We start from the raw sequence: 21,506 nt of genomic DNA, 5'->3' as shown, positions 1-21,506 counted from the left end.
TTCTTACATGCAAATGTAAATTCCATGACACTAGTAGATGTTAAACCATTTTTTTTTCAATTGATAAACAAGAAAGTCTTCAGATGAATTCCCACAACATGAAATTTTGTCAGCTAGCCTTCCTCCCTTCCTCAAAATATAAATTTGAGATCTAAAACCACTGAAGTACTACAGTGAAAATGGATCTATTTTATTCCTATCTGGAAAACATCACAGTGGTTGCCAAATAGCTGAAAAGTATAACATTTAGAGGTGTGCCACAGTAAAAGTCACAGACAGCAACACAGGAGTTATTAGCCAAGGTCCATTGTCATGGCAACCACAGCACTCAACTGCAACATCACTCATGGCCACTTCTTGTCCAATGTAGCACCGCAGAGGGAAGAAAATGGGCCAGCATCCTCAGGCCAAATCACAGACCATATCAATAATTTGTACTCATGGGAGACTTTCTTTCCAGCAGATTTTAAGTAATCAAACTTAGAAATTACCAGGGAAGAAGTATACAATTCCTTCCTGTAGTCCTCACCTCCCGCTGTGCTCCCAGGGTCTGCAGTCTAGGTTACAAACAGGGAGATTGTTATCCTAAAGGGAATTAGCTTGAAAATGATAGCAAATTCTGTTTAACTATTTCCTGATGTTAAAAGTATGGGGGGGGGGGGGGGGGGGAGGGAAGGATAGAAGGCGTAAGTGAGGTTTAACCAGAACATTGTCTTCCCTTGGCAATACAGCTCCGAGAAAGCTTCCAAAAACCATAAACTTTTTGAAAAGAGTAAAACAATGTGAGTTGGGAGCCAAGTGGGACAGAAATACTGAAGTTCTCCTGCAAAGTCTGGCTTAGAGATGGGCAACAGCATCGTGAGGGTGTGAATCAACTCCCAAAGAGCAGATATTTTAAAATAGGGTATCTCCGGCAGGCTCTGGAATACAATCAAATAAGGCAGAAATCTATATTACTTACCTTCTCCACGGGTATAAAGTCATTTTCTACTTCTATTGACCTTGGTCTTAGCTTGATGGGTTTGTCTTTGAAGATATCCCCAAAGCCAACGCCTCGGACCTTCTTGGGCTGGATTGCTGCGGCTGCCACCATCCCATTGGCACCTTCTGATTTGGTACTACTCGAGTCACCACCATCGCTTTCTGAGCCTGTAGTTTCCCTCAGACCTGCCAAGAGAAGGGGGAAGGGCAAAGGGGGGCTCTTAGAACATCGCCACTATAAACATCCTAACCAGCATGGGAGCCACTTGGGAGGGTCGCTACATGATCGTGCTTCATGGAACAATTTAGATCAGGGATGGTAATCTGAGCATACTGAGTTTGGGGAATACTATGTTTTGTTTTAATTAAAAGAACTTCTAACCCAAATCCATTTCATGGCGGGATGGACCAACTTCTCCAACAGTGCTGACATACTGTACCTTCAATCTGTATGACTCATATCAACTCAATTATGCAATTAGAGTCCAAAGAAATGTTTCCTAAAGGGAAACTGTAAATCTAAAAGCTATTTAAATAAATTGGCAATTAAAGAAACCACACAAAATTATGACTGCCAAAGAATCAAATCTGTTTGGATAGCTTCATGAGGAAGAATTGCACACAAACATGTTTCTCGAGGAATGTTTTAAACCAGACTTGACATTAAGATAGTTTAACCTCCTTCACTAATAAGATCATTGTTTGTCATATCTGGAGAGTAAGCTCTTACTCTCCAAAGCCAGATTCGCCCTCTGAGGATTATTTTATCCTTTCCCTTCTTTTATCTGCTTCCTTTTCCCCAAAAAGCTGAATCCTATTTCACAGGACAAAAGCCTATAATTCTCATTTCTCTTATCTCTAATAGGCTTGCTATTCACATTTAAAGTTATAAAACACTGAAGTCATCAATAAGGAAACATGAGTGTGAATTTCACCAATCTGAAACATTTTTGTTTAAAACTGGTCACTCCAATGAGGAAGTCTATCTAGTTCTCCATGAAGAAAGTCTAACTAGTAACCAAAATGTATTAGTTTTAAAAATCCAGCTAATCAGATCATGTTTGTTACTCTTACTAGAAGAGCACAATTTAAGTCACATGTTATATTCTTATATTTATTATTATGTTATATATTATTATAGAATTATAATTATATATTACATATATAATTAAAGAATTATAATCTTCTCTTAAAACTCTTCAAATCTGTAGACATTTAGGTAAAGGCTATGAACTCAGCAAGCAGTCAATTTGTAAATCAGGAGTCAAACCACCAAACTATAATCCACAATAATAAGAGATTATCCTCCAACTACACAAGAATGATACACCAAATATTTGACTATATAAAGCATAATTTAAAAAGATTGCTGAGATTTGAAAAGTCAAAGTAAAAATGCTCTAAAGAAGGAAAAAGTTCACTGAAAATGAACAATATGTATAAAAATTATCACTATAATTCAGTTTTAAGAAAATTCCTCCAATACATTTTTTTTCAATCAAATGACTTTTACTAGCTGAACTGAAAGGTGAGGGAAGAACCATCATGAAAAATCTGGTGTTTAATTCAATACAATAAACATTTATCAAATATCTACTATGTGGAAGAAATCTACAATAAGATTTTTTTTTTTACTATAAAAGAATAGCATATGTGATAGTGGACATCAAGATGAGTAAAAATATGCCAAGTGCATTTTGTATCTTCTATAATTTATAGCCTACATACATCTGCAAGTACAGAGAGAAATCCCTAAAATAGCTATCTATTCATTTGTTTGTATATTTTTTTCAGAAATATTCCTATGAGAGATATAATTTGAGAGTCTAAATATTTTGTCATTTCCCTTTAATGCATTTACTTTCTACAATATGGATTGTTTCTTTGAGATTAATGACCCCAAATTCTTCTTTGGGAATAAAAAATACCCCAAACTGTGTATTTGGGGAGAGAAGAAAAAGGAAGGATATTCTCTTAGAATATTTTATTATTATTCTTGTTGGTTTTTACCAGACAAGGTGGAGGACAGATCATAACTTGCTCTAGTCCCCTTAAAGGAATGTGAAGTATTTTCCCATTCTTCATGGAATTAAAATAAGATTCATAAAATTTCCCTGATGGGTTTACTAAAGTTATCATCCCATACTTTCTACCTTTTGGGTTTTAGCTCTACAGCTATATTTGTCTTTAAGAAAAATACATGAATCACATTGTAAGGACCTATAGTTTCATCAAAGTAGGCGATTCTCCATTCCTGTATAGACAGTCTTCATGAATATCACTAGATAGGAAAATCTATCACTCAATCAATGGTCAACCTTCTGCTGACTACAATTCTCCAAACACAATTAGGGTGAATGTTTATTGCCAGAGTTCTACTCAGAGTTTTTTTTTTTTTTTTTTTTTTTAACATGGTAGATAGAATCTCTTGGGGTTTGCTTCCCAAGACTTCAGCCTTCAAGAATTCCCTGCTCCCATAAGCTATTGGAATCTGCTTGACTATTTTTAAATATTCTACTTTTAACTGTTCACATTAATCAGTCAAATATTTCTAACTCCTTTTTGAGTGGCAGTTGATGTTAATGATCATACCTATATATCTTATTTGTCAGAATTTACAAAAAGAGTAATTTTTTTCATTGCAAAAAAAAAATCAATAAAAACCTTACAAGTTCTTCTCATTTGTTCAATTTATAATATTTGTAATAAAGATCTTCACTGATGTTATTTCAGAATGGTTTAAAGCTTATTATTTCTATGAATCATGTAGCAATTTCCTTAATGTATATTAATGTATATAAAATTTCAAGGCAAGACTTCACACAAAATCAAAAGTTAGACTCATGTCCACTAAAGAATTATGTATGCCATAAGTAGATTAGTGGCCAAGTAAGGCACATAATGTACCTTCATATTAAATTTGTAATAATCACAGTAACTTATATTTATACAGTGCTTAACTATGTGTCAGGCACAACATTAACTATTATCTCATTTGATCCTCACAACAACCCTGGGGAGTGGGTACTATTATTTGCATTTCACAGTTGAGGAAATGGAAGTAAATTAGTTAAGCATCCCTAGGTAGAATTTGAAGTCAGGTCCTCTTGGCTCCAGTGGCAGCTTTCTATTCAGAAATACTTTTTTAAAAAATAATTCCAAACCACAGTAGATGATTCTCAAGAGACATTCCATAAAGGCAATATCACCATTTAGTGATATCTTTGGCAAGATACCATAGAAGTGTACTAAAACTTCCTTTAACTGAAAATAACCAAGAAATGAATATTTCTGAAGTCCAAAATCCTGTCCAGACATCCAAAGGAAGGAACATTTATTAATACTTAAACTGTTTAGGAAGTAAAATCATTTCGACTCGCTTTCTTTCAGGCCTTAATCCTTTTCTTTTAGAAAATTATGTAAAAGGCCAAGAACAAAAAATACAACTGGAAAAATTGGGGTGGTAACCAGATATAAAATAAGAAATACCTCATATTGAGTTAAAATTATTAGCTGCTCCCTTCCCCAGAAGGGATTATGGGAAAAACAGAGAAAGGAAAGCTCATTGATTATTTCAGATCACCTTTGAGGAGGGCTATTAAGGGGAAGGGTCAAAAAGGGATTCAGCAGTTTCAGAGGAATGATTCTCTGGAGGGGTGTGCTGGAAAGGTTAAGAGATTATTTTCTTGTTTTATGAGGTAAAATCAACTATGCTTAAACACTATAAAATTTTCTACATTCAAGAATCCTAAGGTGTGACTTTTAAAATGTCATATATCAGAGAGACATATTGGAGGGCATGAGCGGATTCTGTCAGTTTGGACATGCAGAACAATCCTAGGATTAGAAAAATGACAAATCAATAAAAAGTATTTTTAGCAGGCAGGTGCCATCAATGCAAAGTACAGTATCAATATTTATTTCTTCTATAGTACCTGAGATAGCCCACAAGAGACAGACTCTGGGACGATGGTAGGCTTCCCCTTGGTATACAGACTTCTTTTTCCTTCTCTATACACTGTTCATGCACACGTTACATATACTTTAAGGGAAGAGAGCAAATAGAACAAAGAGGAAAGCTGATGGGGAAAAGAACATTCCTTTTCTGCACATTTCAGCCAAAAGAAGAGCAGGGTCTGGGATGAGAAGTCCAAGCAGACACATTCCACATAAGCATCAGCGTGTAGGGAAAGCGCAGCTAGATCAAAATCACAAGTACCAGGATCTTATCTTTAAAACTGTCTCTCGACAGTTTCAGTTCACTCACTGTTATAGCGTCTGTAGCTGTCAATCTTTCCCGGAGCCACTCTGTACAGAATTGTCCCTTCAAAGGCAGTCTTTCCTGACAGTGAATGAGAGAAGAGAAGGGAGGAGGAAAAAAAGGAAAAAAAGGGAGAGGGGGAGCAAATGATGGTAAAAAGAAGGGAGAGGAAGAATCTTTAACTGAACTTTCCTTCAACGACCAGTACTGTAAGAGCTTTTCACAGAAAAATGATTAAAATAGTTATACAAAAAAAAAAAGAAACATGACTATACAGTAAGTCAAAAGAACCTACGATAAAAATGCCCAATGGAATTAGTCTTTTTTTCTGTTAATAAGACAACAAATACAGATGTGTAGCTACAAGAATAAGAAAGTTACTGTCAACATTTAACATAATTAATACAGTAAAATCTTATTAATGAGAATCCAACTAATCAGAACCTCCATTTCTTTTCTTGCCCTCCACTTTTAGATTAATTGCAAGAAAAGCTTATAAGCTTTTCTTTTTTCTAAATTTTTAAATCAAATTAAATTTATTTACTAAATTTAATTTTTTTTTAAATTACAAGAAAATATTACAACCTTGCACCAATGTAGAATTCACAGTTTTTTGTTTGGTTTCCTATAAGATATGTATATATTGGAGTAAATTCAGCCTTGATATCTTATGCCATCCACATTACATTTTGGTACACAGAAAACTCATCGCAGTGACTCAGAAATACTGTAAAAATCTGAATCATAGTCTTTAGTACATCCTATTTAGAAAGGAAGGGAGAAATACACTAATAAGTTAGCCTGTTTTGATTTTTTTTTTCAAGTAAAGGAGTTTTCTGCTTAACAGTGAGTTAACCAGAACATTACTTGAGCACTCTGGGAAATTAAGATTTTTTAACTGTGTATAAAGTCAACTTCTGTCTAACTACAAGGACATAAAATTTAACTTGAATAGGTTTTGGGACTACGGGTAGAAGCTATAAGTACCATATGATTGAACAAATAGTTAAAAACAATAGCAATTTTAAAACACCAAGTGCCTGTGGATTGCTGAATAAGTATATTGAGTACATTCTTCTGATTTTGTTTAGTATACACTGTTTCAGAGATCCAATTTCATCCAATGATGAAATGATCTGATGAAAAATAAATTTAAATAATAAGCAATAATTAAAATGTATTAATAAATTATCAAAAGTGTTCTTTTGCTGTATCAAATTAAAATGTCAGAATGGATATCACACATCTTTGTAAAATAATAATAATAATAACAATGTGCACAAAGGCATGCTTCCATTGAAGAATCATTTACAATATGAAGGCTGGTATCCTTATGGTTTTAATCCTTAACTAACTTCATCTATACCTCTTAGATCTCACTTGTTGCTCTGCTTTAAGACTCACTACTGTGTAAAAAATACAGTCATGAATATGGGAAAACCTTTCCCTCTGGCCCTGTCAGGCTCTGTCTCAGACAAATCAGTGCTAACTTCTTCTCTAATCAGAGTTAGAAGGAATCCCAGAAGCTACCTGTTGAAAATCAGCCCCTCCAGAAGTATTATCAATGCTACAGTCCCCAGGTGTGTAGCACCTGTACTGCCCAAGGTACCCCCACCCCTCCTGTAAGCCTATATAAATCTCTGGCACTCTAGACCAAATTGATGTGTAGATTTCATCCCTGGGCTGAGTCAGGTGGAATAGGAGATTGACAGGCTTTTTCTGAAGACCTTAAAAGCAGAAAAAGCCTTAGAAACTAGTTTCCATCTAGAAAATGGTATATTTATTCTGCTTAGCTTACTTCACAACAGGAGTCCTATTGATTTTGAATAAGTCCTAAGTAATTCAAAAGATCCCAGACTAAAGAGAGTTTTGACCTTCAGAAAGCCTATTTATTTATCTGCAGAAAGGTTGTTTGGGACATGAGCCAAATAAAAATGCTTATTTTATAAATTTATGAATTATATGTATATGTGTATATGTTTGTCTATATATATTATTTTGACTGAAGATCAACCAACAAAGAAAAGTAATCAGCAAGCTCATAAAGGTTATGCCCATAATTTTTTATGAAGGTCAATTTTTTATCAGATTAGCAAAGACATATGTATGTATTTATGTATGTATGTATGTATTTGTGTATATATATGGTTTATGAAATTCAAAATAACTGCAAATTCAAATACAATCATTTGTTTATGACAATGATTTAAATGATTATATCCCACTTAATAGAGGTGATTAGCTTTGACAAAACTATGGATAGTTTTAATGAATTTACTAATTATTCTAATAATATGATGATCTATGGTCATGCATTTATATACATATCACAACACATAATATCAAGCAATTATCTGAAGCACTTCAAGGATGATTAGAAGTTTTAAAAACTCAATTTTAATTTCTGCTGGAAGGCAGAGCTCAAGGATAACAGTCTCATTCATTAGCCAATTAAGTTTCTTCCTACTCATAAAACAAAAGATTGATCATTTTATTAAAGATTACCCTCACATGCTTTGAGGTATTTTTCATAATTTTAAAATCTTCTCTTTTCAGCACTTAGTCTCACAAATAATCACAGACCTAAGATCTGAAAATAATTAAGCTGGGCCTAAAATAAACAAAATTCTTGCTTGTTAGGAAACTTATTTAAAATTGAAGTCACAGTCATTAATACTTATGCTTGTTAAATGCTCAATAATTGATAATACCCAAAAAGCGTAGGAACAAACAGGAGCAGAATGTAACAGTAATCAGTAAGGCTGCATCACTAATTTAGTAATATTTATTTGCTCACTCTCTCCAAATAAAGCTTATTATTCATGCAATTCTAAGTAATTCTCAGATACAAAGTCAGGGGCATGGGAGAGACAGTGAGGAAAAATATAATTAGAAATTACTATTCATTTAATTGTTTCTCATTAAATAAGGTATGACTGACCAATATAAGATATACAGACGAAATGATTTAAGTAGTCAGTTCCTGGATGGAATAATATTGAGCGAGGAATTACTTGGCAGCAGTTCTACTCCCTGGCTTGACATTAATTCTCAAGTTATTTAAACTTTTCAGGATCTTTACCTGTAAATTAAAGAGTTCAGACCTCAGAGATTTTTACTAGCTCTAAAAAACTGTATGACCAATGAAATAGTGAGACTGTCTACTTAAAAACTATTCAGCAATAGCTCCATAATCGGGGGTTCTGGGTTATATTTTGTCTCAAAATCTTTCAAATCCTTATTAGATATGGCAAATTTATTTAACCTTCCTAGGACTCAGTTTGCTCATCCGTAAAATGGGAGGAGAAGAAGGGAATACACTAAATAGCCTTTAAGGTAGAGAGATATAACAGAGGTGGAGATTGCAAAGGATCAGTATCTCTCCACAAAATTAATTCTTCTGGGAGAGCAAATGTGATTCAGCACATGAGTTGTGTCTCTCAGTCAAGGTGCTCCCTTTAAAACCATAAATTGATCAGTTCCTGATCTGAACATGTAGAGCCTTTCCTCAATGCTAAACCTTACCTACCAATAGACTCAGGGCGGAGCCAAAACACAAACACAAATTATAGGATTATAGATCTACAACTGCAAAGCACATCAGAGATTGTCCAGTGCAAGTCCCTTCATTTTCAGATGAGGAGATTGAGGTCTATTTGCCCAAGGTCACCCAGGAAAGTGGCGGAAATCATTTAGAATTCCAGCCATGGGCTTAGCATTCATGCTGCTTTTGAGTCAAACAATCCATGTGTTTTATATGTATTTAATACATGTATAATACACTTATTTGTGTCTCTGTGTGTTCATGTGTGTGTATATATATATATGTGTGTATATATATATATATGTATGTATATGTATATGTATGTATATGTATATATATATATGTGTGTGTGTACATAGGTAGTATATGTATGTATTTGAACAAATAAAACATTACAACTCAGTCTTCAATTTACTTTTCCCCCACAAATATTTTTACATAGTGACTTGTTTAAAACAAATTTCTTTGAAAATCTTACTTAATTAAACAAGATCTGTGATTTTAATTACTTTGAAAATATAAAAGAAAGGGTAAGCTGAAATTTAAAGTGTTGCATATGCTGCAAAGAACTGACTATAGCTCCATGATACAGTTATAAATTTCCTCAGCTTCAATGGAAAAGGATGTCCAGATTCTTTAGACCTAAATACCATTTATCAAGACTGAGAAAAACTATTTCTTCACCCTGAACAAAAATCTAAGCTATTCCACTGATGTTCCAATCTCTTCTACATGTGTGAAAACAAATCAGGGCCAAGAAAAAGTGAACAAAGCACGCTCAACTCATACCTGCCACTCACAGATAAAAACATTGCTTCTTTGCATGCAAAGCCATGGCTTCTTGACACCTCTGCCCACAAAAACTAGATAAAGTAAATTCCTAAACATTCCTACAATCATTTCCACATTTTGCTTCTTAGTTTTTCCCTAATATGAAGCCTTAAACCACATAAGTTGGCCACTTTGCTTTTCCAGCCTTTGAACCTTTCTCTCTCAATAATCCTGGCAATGGAATCCTGTAGCCTAGAGGTCTACTTGACTTCTCCATGTACCACAGTCAGTGGGAGTAAAACAAATTGTAGAAGCTCACAGAACAAGGACATAGGTCTTGGGCCTTTGTTAATGCAGTTACCCCCTTGCAAAACACCATTCAGGAGAACATCAGGCTAACGCAAGAATGTCACTGACTTCCTCAGAGTCCCCAAAGACATAAGACTATTAGTTGTTGGCCAAAACAATCACCACATACAATGTAAACTTCTTGAGGACAGGAAAGGTTCTTTACTTTGCCTGTAATCCTGGAGACTGGTACAGTGTCTTAAATACAGCAAATATCTAAAAAGTGCTTGTTGAACTAAATTGCTGAATTAACTAGAACTAAGAATAGGTGCCCCACAAATGTTGTCACTTGATATCCACCACCCTAAGGTATATTTCAAGAAGCCACTTGAATCAAAAATTCCAGGGAGGATAGTAGGAATCTTAGATTCTCTTACACAAGAGTTCCATTAGGTCACAAATTATCATGTCACTTAATTTCTGTCTTCCACCTGATTCAGTGAATGTTATTTGTTGAAATTAGTTGAATCACCAGGTGACTACAAGGAGGCCCTTAGACTCAATATGGAGAATTCTGAATCTCTCTCATATGGCTGACCCAGATAAATAAATGTGTCATTACTTTGAAAAGCTCAGAGCTCTATGCAAATAAGTGATCATCATTATTATTGTCTGGAGATAGACTTCCATAGATCTCCTAATCCAGAGATCACTCTCTTAAGTTTCACAAGTTTTATCAGGACAACAACCAATAATCTCCTCCATTCTTGAGATGTTGAGCTCTATCATTTTTTACATAAATGACTTAAATCAACTGCACTGACAAATACAGGACCTAAGAGTCCTTCAAAATCTCACAAGGTTTAAAAAAAAAAACTAAGTTCTAGGAGAGAACTTAATATAATTAAATTTAGGATTCAGTTATCACATTTTGAATTAAACATGAAAATAATAACTTACAGCATTACTTCTATTCACTACTCTAATTCATATTTCACACTGATTTTGGCAAGAAAAATAAGAGCTGGCATAAGAATGTTTGAGGTAAAATTTTTTGTGAATCAAAAAATTTCTTTGTGTAGATAATCACAGATCTCCAATTTATTCAATCCTAGATCTAAGACTAGAAGAGACCTTAGCAGCTATCTAATCCAAGTATCTCATTTTAGAGATAAAGAAACTAAGATTCAAAGAGATTTAATATTTGAGGAATGTCAAAATTAATAAGTATCAAATCCAGCTCATCTAGACGCCATACTTAGCTCTTTTTTTCTGTACCGATGTTTTTTCCTAAAAATGGAATGAGTAAATTTGAGTTTAGCAAGTTCTATTACAATAAAGAGAAAACAGGTTGGGTTTTTGTTTGGTTTTTTTAGGCAATATCCAATAAACATTTTCTACCAACTTTAGTACAGTTACATTTCTGATGAGATTTTTATTTCAGATTCAGGAAATGTTAGAATTGTTAGAAATGTTAAAGGCCATCATGTTTGAAAAGTAACATAGTCCAATGGAATGAACACTTAAATGGGGAATCAGAAAAACTGACAATTTTGTGATTTAGAATAGGCCATTTTATATTTCTGCTTCTCAGTTTCTTCTATCACTATAAAATAAAAATTTAAAGAAAATCCATATGGTCTCTTTCAATTCTAATTATGACTAAGAATATATAGTTTTGTTTTGCTTTTATAGTTTTTTGTAGAGTTCTCTTTACACAATCTATATGTGGGCCTTTCATATTTTAACTATAACTGTAAAAAGATTTTATATATTTCTATAAATCATCCCAACAATTAGTAAACCCTGTACAGTGACACTAAATTAGAGTCAAACATTAGGAGATTTATGTGCCCCTAAATGGGCCTATATAATTTAAGCCCCTATGAAAATTAACTGTTAAATTAAGCAATAAGAAGTGGACTAGGCTAGGACAAAGACTTTAAATTACAACATTTTTGTCCATTCCAAAGAGAAAAACTCAAGGCATTCTGATGCATTAGCCACATTTGACCCCTTTGATCTTCAGGGCACAGTCAAAGCAGCAAATCCATACATATTAGGGAAGGGGAGAAAAGGCTAAAAGCAAAGATTTCCACTCAAATGAGCACAGACAACTATATTTAACTTCTGCCTATCATCACACTCATTTACATATATTTCAATGTATGTAACTTGACTAAAAGCCAAGTTAGAGTAGCAACTGTTATTGAAAAACAGATACCTGTCAGGGCAGCGAAGGACAGAATTTCAATTTAACAGGCAACAGTAGTAGCCCAGGGTGATTTTTAAAATGCATTTCTTCTACCTCCTCTTAAGCCTCTAAATATAAAGGTTAGGAAGGTTACCAAAGCCTTATCAGAATTCCACAAGAATCATGGGAAAATAGTCTCCCTTTTTAGAACACTGTATTATCTAGTCAGAGTGAATTAGTCTATCTAGAGAAAGCAAGAACCAAGAGGTAATCTATCACAACTACTGCAACCAAATATTTCAAGATTGGTAGTCTCTCTCCTGTCCTTCAAAAAAGGGAATCAGGGTACAGAGACAGGATTTAATGCCTTCCCTCACGGTACTTCCCTAGAAGTAATATGAGATAGGGTCAGAATTTGAATCCTATACCTCTGAGACTCCAAATCCAGCCCTTTTACAGAAGCATGGTGGGAATTTCTTTGGGTGATATGGTATAGAGAGGAAAGTGATAGACCTTCAGTCAGGGGACCTAATAATTTTAGGACTTTGGGCTCTCTGGATTTCAGTTCCTTCATCCATAAAATGAAAAAAATACTTGAACTGTCTACTCAAAAATATACATAAGCTTTATATAAAGTATCATGTCACAAATATCTGGGCCCTGGAATAACTAAGATAAAAAGGTAGATTTGTCAACATTTTTTCTAACTCCTTTCAGTAAATAAACAACAGAATCATAAAGTCATTCACAAAAGCAGGCAGAATGCATAACACAGATTTATCAAGGCAGCAAATCTGTCCTGATAAACCAGTACACAGTAAACCACTGAGATTAAAAGATGTAGTGACTTGTATTATCTACTATATGATGTTAACAGTTAAACTTCTTAAAAGCTCATGGTAATTAAAAATTAGGAAACTATTTGGGGAAATTTTCTTCAGCCTGAAAATAGAGAAGAATTCACTCAGTACGACTGAGATATCCTTCTCTATCCAAAGAAAATTCCCCTATACTAAGAAGCTCTCTGAAACTACAATACACTCAATAAACCCTTCACAACATTTACAATCATAATCTTTGCTCAAGACAAGCAACAAGAGATAGAGAAAGAGAGACAGAGACAGAGAAAGTGAAAAAGAAATAGAAAAAGAAAAAAGAAAGAAAAGGAAAAAACACATAAGGAGCGGGGTTAGTGGCTGGGGAAGGACATAGATTCCCGGTCCTGACCTTTTGCTCCATGAACCGCCATGGGCAGCAGAGTTGATGTAGCAACAAACTCAGCCCCTGGAGAGAGAAAGATCTATAGTTCGTTCTCACAGTTTCAGTTGAGAATATATACCACTGGCCTGGCAACCTCAATTATATGATACTTAAGAAGGGTACATACAGGATACCTTATATTCATAGATTTTTCAAAAGTTTGCCACCAATTATTTCCAAGAGTTACAAGATATTATTACATTCTATTTCATTTACTTTTACAATATTAAGGAGAGGTAAAAGGGAATCAAACATTATTGGTGTGTCAATTCCAAAAAGAAAAGCAATCATACATCTAAGGGGAAATCAGAGATTCACAAGATTCATGGCTAAATGCCACACATCTGAGATATTAAAAACATAGTGAGCAACAGAAGCAAAAAATGAAAAAAGTCATTGAGATTTTGAATTTATCACTTTAGCACCAGGAAGAACAAATAGGGTTGGAAAAGAACAGCCTGTAGCCAACTCGATTGGGTTAGCTTCCTTACTTGGCTTTATAAGCTGCTCCTCTTGGGCAATTCCCAGATCATCTGATTCTCCAGACAACTCCTTGATAAAATTGGAAGGAAACATGCCAGTTTTTCCATTGAGAACGCCTTCCCACCATCCTTCCTCCACCTGCACAAGAAAAAGACAAAAAACAAATATGCATTTAAATTGAGTAATTTTCATTTTATTTTTACTCTGTATGATATACACTACAGGCCTTACAGAGAAAAGAAAGGCTTGTGTCTAATTTTTAATTTCCCCCCAAAAGACTGAACTAAAATGAATGAGATTGACACTTTAAGTAATGCACAATATCAATGAAAATACAATGCACAATTGTGAATTCACTTAATTTTCTCCTAAATCAAAGCTTTTTTGAGCAGAACATGCCATTACACCAAGCTTCATCACTGAACGACATTTTAAAATCAAACTTACGATGGAAGCCTATTCATCCAAGTTGGGCAAATTTAAATTCCAACTTTCTTATTATTTCATCTTATTGATCAGGTATTAGAAGATGATAGTGGATTTAAGGTACAACATCCCTTTGTTTTGTAATTATAAAGAAATAGTTTTGTAATTAGAAGGTGAAAATAATTTTGTAATTAGGAATAATAATAATGGAAAAAGTATTTTTGGATACAGGGGAAAATTATATTGATAATTATCATTGTAACTGTCAAGTGACATAAGCTGTTACTACTGATAGAGAGAGCTATTTTGATAAGAGTTGAAAAGGAACTTCATTTTCTGGAGTACCTTATATTCATAGACTTTTCAAAAGTTTGCCACCAATTATTTCCAAGAGTTACAAGATATTATTACATTTTGTTTCATTTACTTTTACAATATTAAGGAGAGGTAAAAGGGAATCAAACATTATTGGTATGTCAATTCCAAAAAGAAAATAAATCTAAGGGGAAATAAGAAGTTCAACAAGATTCATGGCTAAATGCCACACATCGGAGATATTAAGAACACAGTCTGAAACCTATTTCTTCATACACCGATATTGGCTGTATATACTAAAGCAATCAGTGATAAAAATTAGATCCCAAACTCTTTATCAACAAGATAGAATGATGTTTCATCTGTGAGGCACTGTTTAATGGTATGTATAGTACAGTAAATGGTAGAAAAAGACTAAAAAAGATCTTTTATTTATGAAAACTAGAGAAATGTGAGTGTAAAGAAACACAATTAAAGGGTATAAAATAAGTGTATTATTGTGTTGAAACTTTTAAAGCTGAAAAGCATTATAGAACATCAATGAAATTACTTAATTCTTAACTAAAAATATAAACTATTCTTAACAATAAATAACAAATTCTTAATAACTAAAAAATAAAACTAAGAAAAGAAAAAAATCATATAGACATCTGGAGACTAAATTACGATTAAAAAAAAACTTGGTGGGAAAATTTGGGGAGTTGTGACTTTTCAAATGAAAAGTAAGTCACTGAGAGTCAAGGAAGCTCCCACTGAAAAGACAGAAGAACCTGAAGAGAAAAATTGAAGATATAGGAGGGGGATTGAAAAGCTACTCTGTGCCAGAGCAATTAGAAGCAGTGGACTGACAGAAGGTTTCAGTTAAGTGATGCCTTATTGATTGGTCCAAGAGCAAATTGAGTTCATTGTCTAAGAGCTCTGGAAAGACCTGTTGCAATTCAGTACCACCTAGAAATAGAGAAAGGTGAAAGCGGTTCCTTAGGGTCTGTTGCTCTCTGTTGCCACCTATGGGTTGAAAAGGGAAAACAAGAGTTTTCAGTTCAGTTTACTGGCTTAAATAATCAACCTGAACTGTGCTTCTGTGATCTTTGTCCTGAATGGACAACATAATCTCTAAAAAAAGTGACCAACAAACTGGGCTGGTATGCCTAATTAAGAAATAGCCAGTTTGCATAAACTGGATTGGATTTATACTTTATACTTTAACATGTTTAACGTATTGGATTACCTGCCATCTACGGGAGGGATGGGGGGAAGGAGGGGAAAATTTGGAACAGAAGGCTTTGTAAGGGTCAATGTTGAAAATTTACCCATGCATATGCTTTGTAAATAAAAAGCTCAAAAATAAATAAACAACAACAAACAAGACATAGCCAGTTTGATGAGCTTTATAGTTTCCTCAGTGGAAAAAAAAATTCCCATTAAGAACCGACATTTCTAAATAATCTTTCAAAGGAGATGATTAATTAAAAGAGCTTTTAAATGCCAGTTATAGTAGAGATGGAGATTTCGCTAAAGGAAGAAAAATACTAAAAAAAAGAAGTTCTGTGTGGAGTGGATATTTGTGAAATCTGGAGTTGTAAGTAAACCTCCCTAAGCACATGAATTTTCATCCCTCATATGTTTCCTTGCTAGGTTGCTGTAGATATGTGTCCACCCTTCATCATGGATCTGGCTTTAGAAGCATATCGTGACATGTTGTTTACATTTTAATGTATTAGTATCCATAATATTGGATAGCTAAGTGATAACTATCATCTGTCTCAGTTTCCTCATCTGTGAAGGAAATGGCAAACACTCCAGTATCTTTGCCAAAGAAACCCCAAACGGAGTCCCAGAGTCAGGCACATCTAAAAAATGACCGAACCACAACAACAATCCATAATGTTATTTCTTTTGCCTTCTTATTAAAGAAATGGTTGTGTTTATTATCTAAAAGTGTTATTGCTGTGCTATAAGAATGTGTCACCTTGTGACTGATTACTTGTATAAAAAGAAGATGCTCGGGAGATATAAGAGAGAAGATATATTTTCCCTCAGCAGGGAATTCTCAGAGACTTGAATGTGATTGATCTATCTCTGAGAACCTTTGACCTGCTCGAGTGAGCTTCCTGAGAGCGAGCTCCTGGAAGAATGGGGCACTGACGCTGTTCCATCTGAGGCACGGTACAGACATATAAACTTAGAGTTTCAGATATGTTTTTGATACTGATGGATGGATAGCACCACATCATGTCATTCATCTTAACACCACAATCTCTGTCACACTTTGGGGAACAGTGATTGTTTTCTAGGCTCCAACTACTAATATATCCCTTGTTACAGAGGTAATAAGGGAACATACACCTTAAGAAATACAGGAATAAATTATCAAATGCAAAGTGTATTTGTCATTCTGGAACTGTGAAAGCTAGAGGGATTTTTAGAGAATTATTTAAAATTCAATTAAATAGATATTTATTAAATGCTATTTCCTTGTCCAACTCATTTTACAGTTGAGGAAATAGAAGCAAACAAGATTAAGTGACTTGCCCAGGTTTACACAGTTAGTGTCTCATCACCCAGCTATCCAATATTATTGATACTAATATAATAAAATATAAATAACAGCACTGTTAAATGCAAGAAATGAAGACAAAATAAGACATACCCTTAAACTATATGTTCATTAATCTACCCTTCTCTTCTATACACCCCCCCACTACAAAAAGAGGAAAAAAACTGAAGATTTGGAGTAAAAAGATTTAGCTACAAATTTGGTTCTGTCATTGACCAGCTTCAAATCTTGGGTAAATCTTATAACCTGTCACTGCATAAGTTTCTTCATCTATTAAATAACAGTAATAGTAATAATATAAGAACTACTTAGTTCATAGGGTTATTGTGGAGAGCAAATGAGAATAGCTGGAAAGTGCTTTTAAAATTATACAATGTTTATGACTATTTTTATTATTGTTATTCCATTAAGGTCATTGTGCCATAGAAGGCAATCTGGCATTATTCATTAATCCCTAAAGCAAGGAAAGAAGCATTTATTAAGCACCTACTATGTGCCTGTGTACTGCACTTAGTATTTTACAAATATTCTCTTATTTGATCTTCACAATAACCCTGGCAGGTAGGTGCTATTATTATCCTCATGTTACAGTTGAGGAAACTGAGTCAGGCTTCTCCCATTTTTATCACCATCACTTTGAATCTTTAATCAGGGACAGTGATATAAGCAAAACTATAAAGGAGGTAAAATCTTTCTTGACTTTCTTTCTCATTTCATTTCCCTTGTTTCCGTGCATTCTTCTCCTACTTTTTGGTCCAGAATCCCATGCCTGCATTCTTTTATGCTCTATTGTTGTACTGTATCTGAAATTTTACCTAGGAAAAGAACTGATGATGTCATTAACACTGAATCATAACTAATTAATGATGGATAATATTGATGGAGCACCTTCATGTTTTCAAAGCACTTTACATGCCATCTCATTTGACTGTCATAAGAAGCATTTATTAAATGCCTACTATGTGCCAGGCATTGCACTAAGTATTTTACAAATATCTGTCAATCATCCACAGAATGAATTATGGAGACTGAATGTGGATTGAAGCATAGTATTTTCACCCTTTTGTCTATAGGGGGAAAGTTTGGGGCTGGGAAATGGGGGAGAGAGATAACATGGGTTTGAGTAAATTGAGTTTAAGATGTCTATAGGATATCTAGTTGGAAATATATCAAAGGTAGCTGGTAATGAACAGTTACATTTCAGCAAAAAGATTAAGGTTGGATATATAGATCTGAAAAACATTTTTGAAGGGAAGATCTATGGTAGAATTCAAATCCAGGTATTTCTGCCTCTAGCTCCTCCGTTCTCTTCTCTACCTTAAGTCTGATTAAGACTTAATTTGCTGCCTCCTCCCAAGGTATTTGCCATACCCTCTGCAAGCCCAACTATTCTGCCCTAACGGGTTTATTCTCAAACATGATGCTGCATTGCTTATCTCTACTTTCACACTGGCTGTCCCCCTGCACTCCCCAAGCCTTCATTATTCTCCTTCCTCACCTTTGGTGGATTTCTCTAGTTTCTGGTCAAAATTTGGCTCAAAGCCTACCTTCCTCAGGAGATCATTTCCACTTCTCCCAGTTGCTACTTTCTGTCATCCTTTGGGATTACTTTTCATCTACTTTGTGTTTGTGTGTGTGTGTGTGTGTGTGTGTGTGTGTGTGTATACACACACATACTTATATTTTCATGATTTAAATATATGATTGCATCTTGTTATTTATATGTTGCTTCCCCCTTTAAGAATACGAGCTCTTTTAGAGCAGGGCTTAAGTTTGCTTTTTGTTCTATCTCCAGATCAAAACAAAGTATTTGTCAAATGGTAAATGCTTATTGACTGACTGACTCTCGCTGTGAAATTTAAGATGTCATCCAGCCTAGGAAAGACATAGCAGGGATGGAGGGCAGGAAGGAAGAACCAGGATGTCAAGGAGAACTTCAAACATATTTTATTAACACAATGGTGTGGTTGTGAAGCAAGTTTTTTGTAAAGCTTAAAATGTTAAGCTTAACATCACATATCACATAGGAAGTCTACTCAGCATCAGACCAAACTCTTTCATTAATGTCCAATAGGGATATTATTTACTGTTAGATATTTAAGAATAAGAAAAAAATTAAACCTAATGTTGCAAAAATAATTATTACAATAGCAATGAACTGCTTCTCAGCTCTGTGAATATGAGGATATTTATATTTTTATAGACAGATGTAATTGGCACATAGTAGGCGTTTAACAATTGTTTAATTAATTGTTTGGTTATCCCATATTTTTAGAGAAAATTCTAAACAACCAGCTAGACATTTGAAGAACTGCCTTAAGACAAATTTAGACAACTCTAAACCACAGTTTTAAATAATGCCACATGTCTAGGTCAATCCCATTGAGATAGATTATTCATTAGAGCTGCCTATTTTAGGATGAAAGGAGCCAGTAAAATCATTTATGAACCTAATAGCAAAATTCTTAGGGGATTTGCATGGAGGGGTACCTTTTTTCCAGCCCTAGATAAATGAACCATAAAATTCCCTTTCATATCACAGCCCAGGTAGAAGAGAATCAAGGATTTCCCAGAGACAACCACCAAGGAGGGCCCTGAAATAATCTCCTAAAGCTCTCACAATACTGTGCAGAGCAACAGAGTTCTGCCAAAATACCCCCATAAGATTTCCTCCCCCTCCTCCCTCCCTCCATGTGACCGTAATAAGCAGTTCAAGTCAGAAATACCTCAGGGAAGTACTCTTGATATATTGGCTTCTGTGGGTTGCCTACTGGGAAAACAAAATATATCTTCACTTAAGCAACACCCTCAAGCTGTCAGTACAGCTGGGACACCACAGTCTGTGCACAGTGACAAAAGGGAAAAGGATGGGAAATATGTTATTACCCCCACTGGATGGGCTAAGGGGAGATTAAACTGTACAACCGAGGACATATTGCACACGGGGGGAGATGCACAGCATCCCACAGCATAAGCTTGATGGGCATGAGACTCACCGCCTCCTGAGTCACACCAACTGTGCCAGAACAGTTTTGGCCGGGATACTGCATTACAGAAGCCCTAGGTCAGGGCTGCCCAATGCCACTTTCCCCCTGTGTCCCCGGGCTCTCCTGTGCAGTGACTCATGACTGAACTAAGAGGAGATTAATTAACCTTATTCTCATACTACCCTTCCTCATACAACCGAGGAACGTAATACAGAAGGAACTGAGGAATTATCTAATTTAATGTGCTTATAATTAAGATGAGAAAAAATTAACCTTAAATAAGTGTTTTACCAAAACAGGATCATAACCGGCAGTTGCTAACACCTAGGCTATTGTTTTGTTAGATAAGGCAGAATTTTAAGCTATGGACTTGGAGTAAAACCTCAGATATTTATTACTTATGACACTTGTGCTTCAGAGCCCTTATTGAGAAAACAAAAGGGCATTTTCAGTTCTAAATCTATGATCCTATGAGTCTCTCAATCATGGAATTCCTACAAAATCAATGATAAGGTCGCTCAGTTTAAATACACAGTGTTCCATGTCAGTTCCTCTTTAAAAAAAAAGTTTGAGAGTTACTTATTCAGAAACTGAAATGGTGTATCCTGTTTTCCAGACTTCCCTGGATAACTCCTTGAGTTAGTGCCAGTTTACAATTGACCTGATTAGCTACTAAAAGCTTACAATGCCAACTATTGTCATAAATGGGTAAGAAAGGATTTACTCTTTACCCTACCTTGGGGAGTGGCAAGTGGAAAGAGGAGAAAATCAAAGCCATGGCTTTCTTTATTGGTTCAGGGACAAATCTGACGACATAAAAGACTCAGAGGTCTTAATAAGAAAAAAGCACAGACTAATGAATTCAGCTTTGTCTTTTCCCGAGTCAATTCAGGCTTTTATAAAAGTACTTGTAATTTTTTTTTCAAATTTGTTTTATTTAAAGAAAAAGAATAAGAAAAAAGAAAAACCAGTATAAAACAAAATAGAATATTGTCTTGTGCCCAGCAGAACATCAGAAAAGATTCAAAATATGTAACAACAAATTAGCAGATCAAGAAAGTGTATATGTATATATTTTAGAAGAAATTATATTTATGAGTGTCCATCTTTTCTTTACTTCCTTGTAAATTGTTCTTTTGTTCTCACTTTTTTATTCTTTTCCCCACTTTCACCCCCCCCCCATAGCCAAGAAGGCTATGAAGTTAAGAAAGGATATATTTTTATACATATGTAGATATACCCCCCAATCTTTCCTATCCCTGCTAACCCTTTTCTTTAATTCTGCTCCCTGACTAGCTATTACTTAACCTCCCCCCACTCATGGATCCCTTGTCTTCTTTCCATACCCATTGCTTCCTCCTCCATCCATCCAACTCCCCTTATTTATTTATAGATTTTTGAGGGTGCAATACTCTTCATGGTATATATGTAGTGTTGCC

General features: G+C 34.7%; 1 protein-coding gene across 1 annotated transcript in view; it reads right to left on the bottom strand.

Annotated features, from left to right (window-relative positions):
- The window catches only part of SH3KBP1 (SH3 domain containing kinase binding protein 1), a 445,745-nt gene that overhangs the window by 198,133 nt on the left and 226,106 nt on the right, over window positions 1-21,506 (bottom strand). The window contains 3 exon segments of the mRNA XM_074300969.1: window positions 962-1,167; window positions 13,267-13,323; window positions 13,791-13,920. Of these exon segments, the coding sequence (XP_074157070.1) occupies window positions 962-1,167; window positions 13,267-13,323; window positions 13,791-13,920 (393 nt within the window).

The sequence above is a fragment of the Sminthopsis crassicaudata genome, chromosome 3, assembly GCF_048593235.1.
Source record: "Sminthopsis crassicaudata isolate SCR6 chromosome 3, ASM4859323v1, whole genome shotgun sequence".
NCBI lineage: Eukaryota > Metazoa > Chordata > Mammalia > Dasyuromorphia > Dasyuridae > Sminthopsis > Sminthopsis crassicaudata.
Note: the sequence above shows the minus strand (reverse complement) of the source record. Positions and strands in the feature narration are given on the sequence as shown.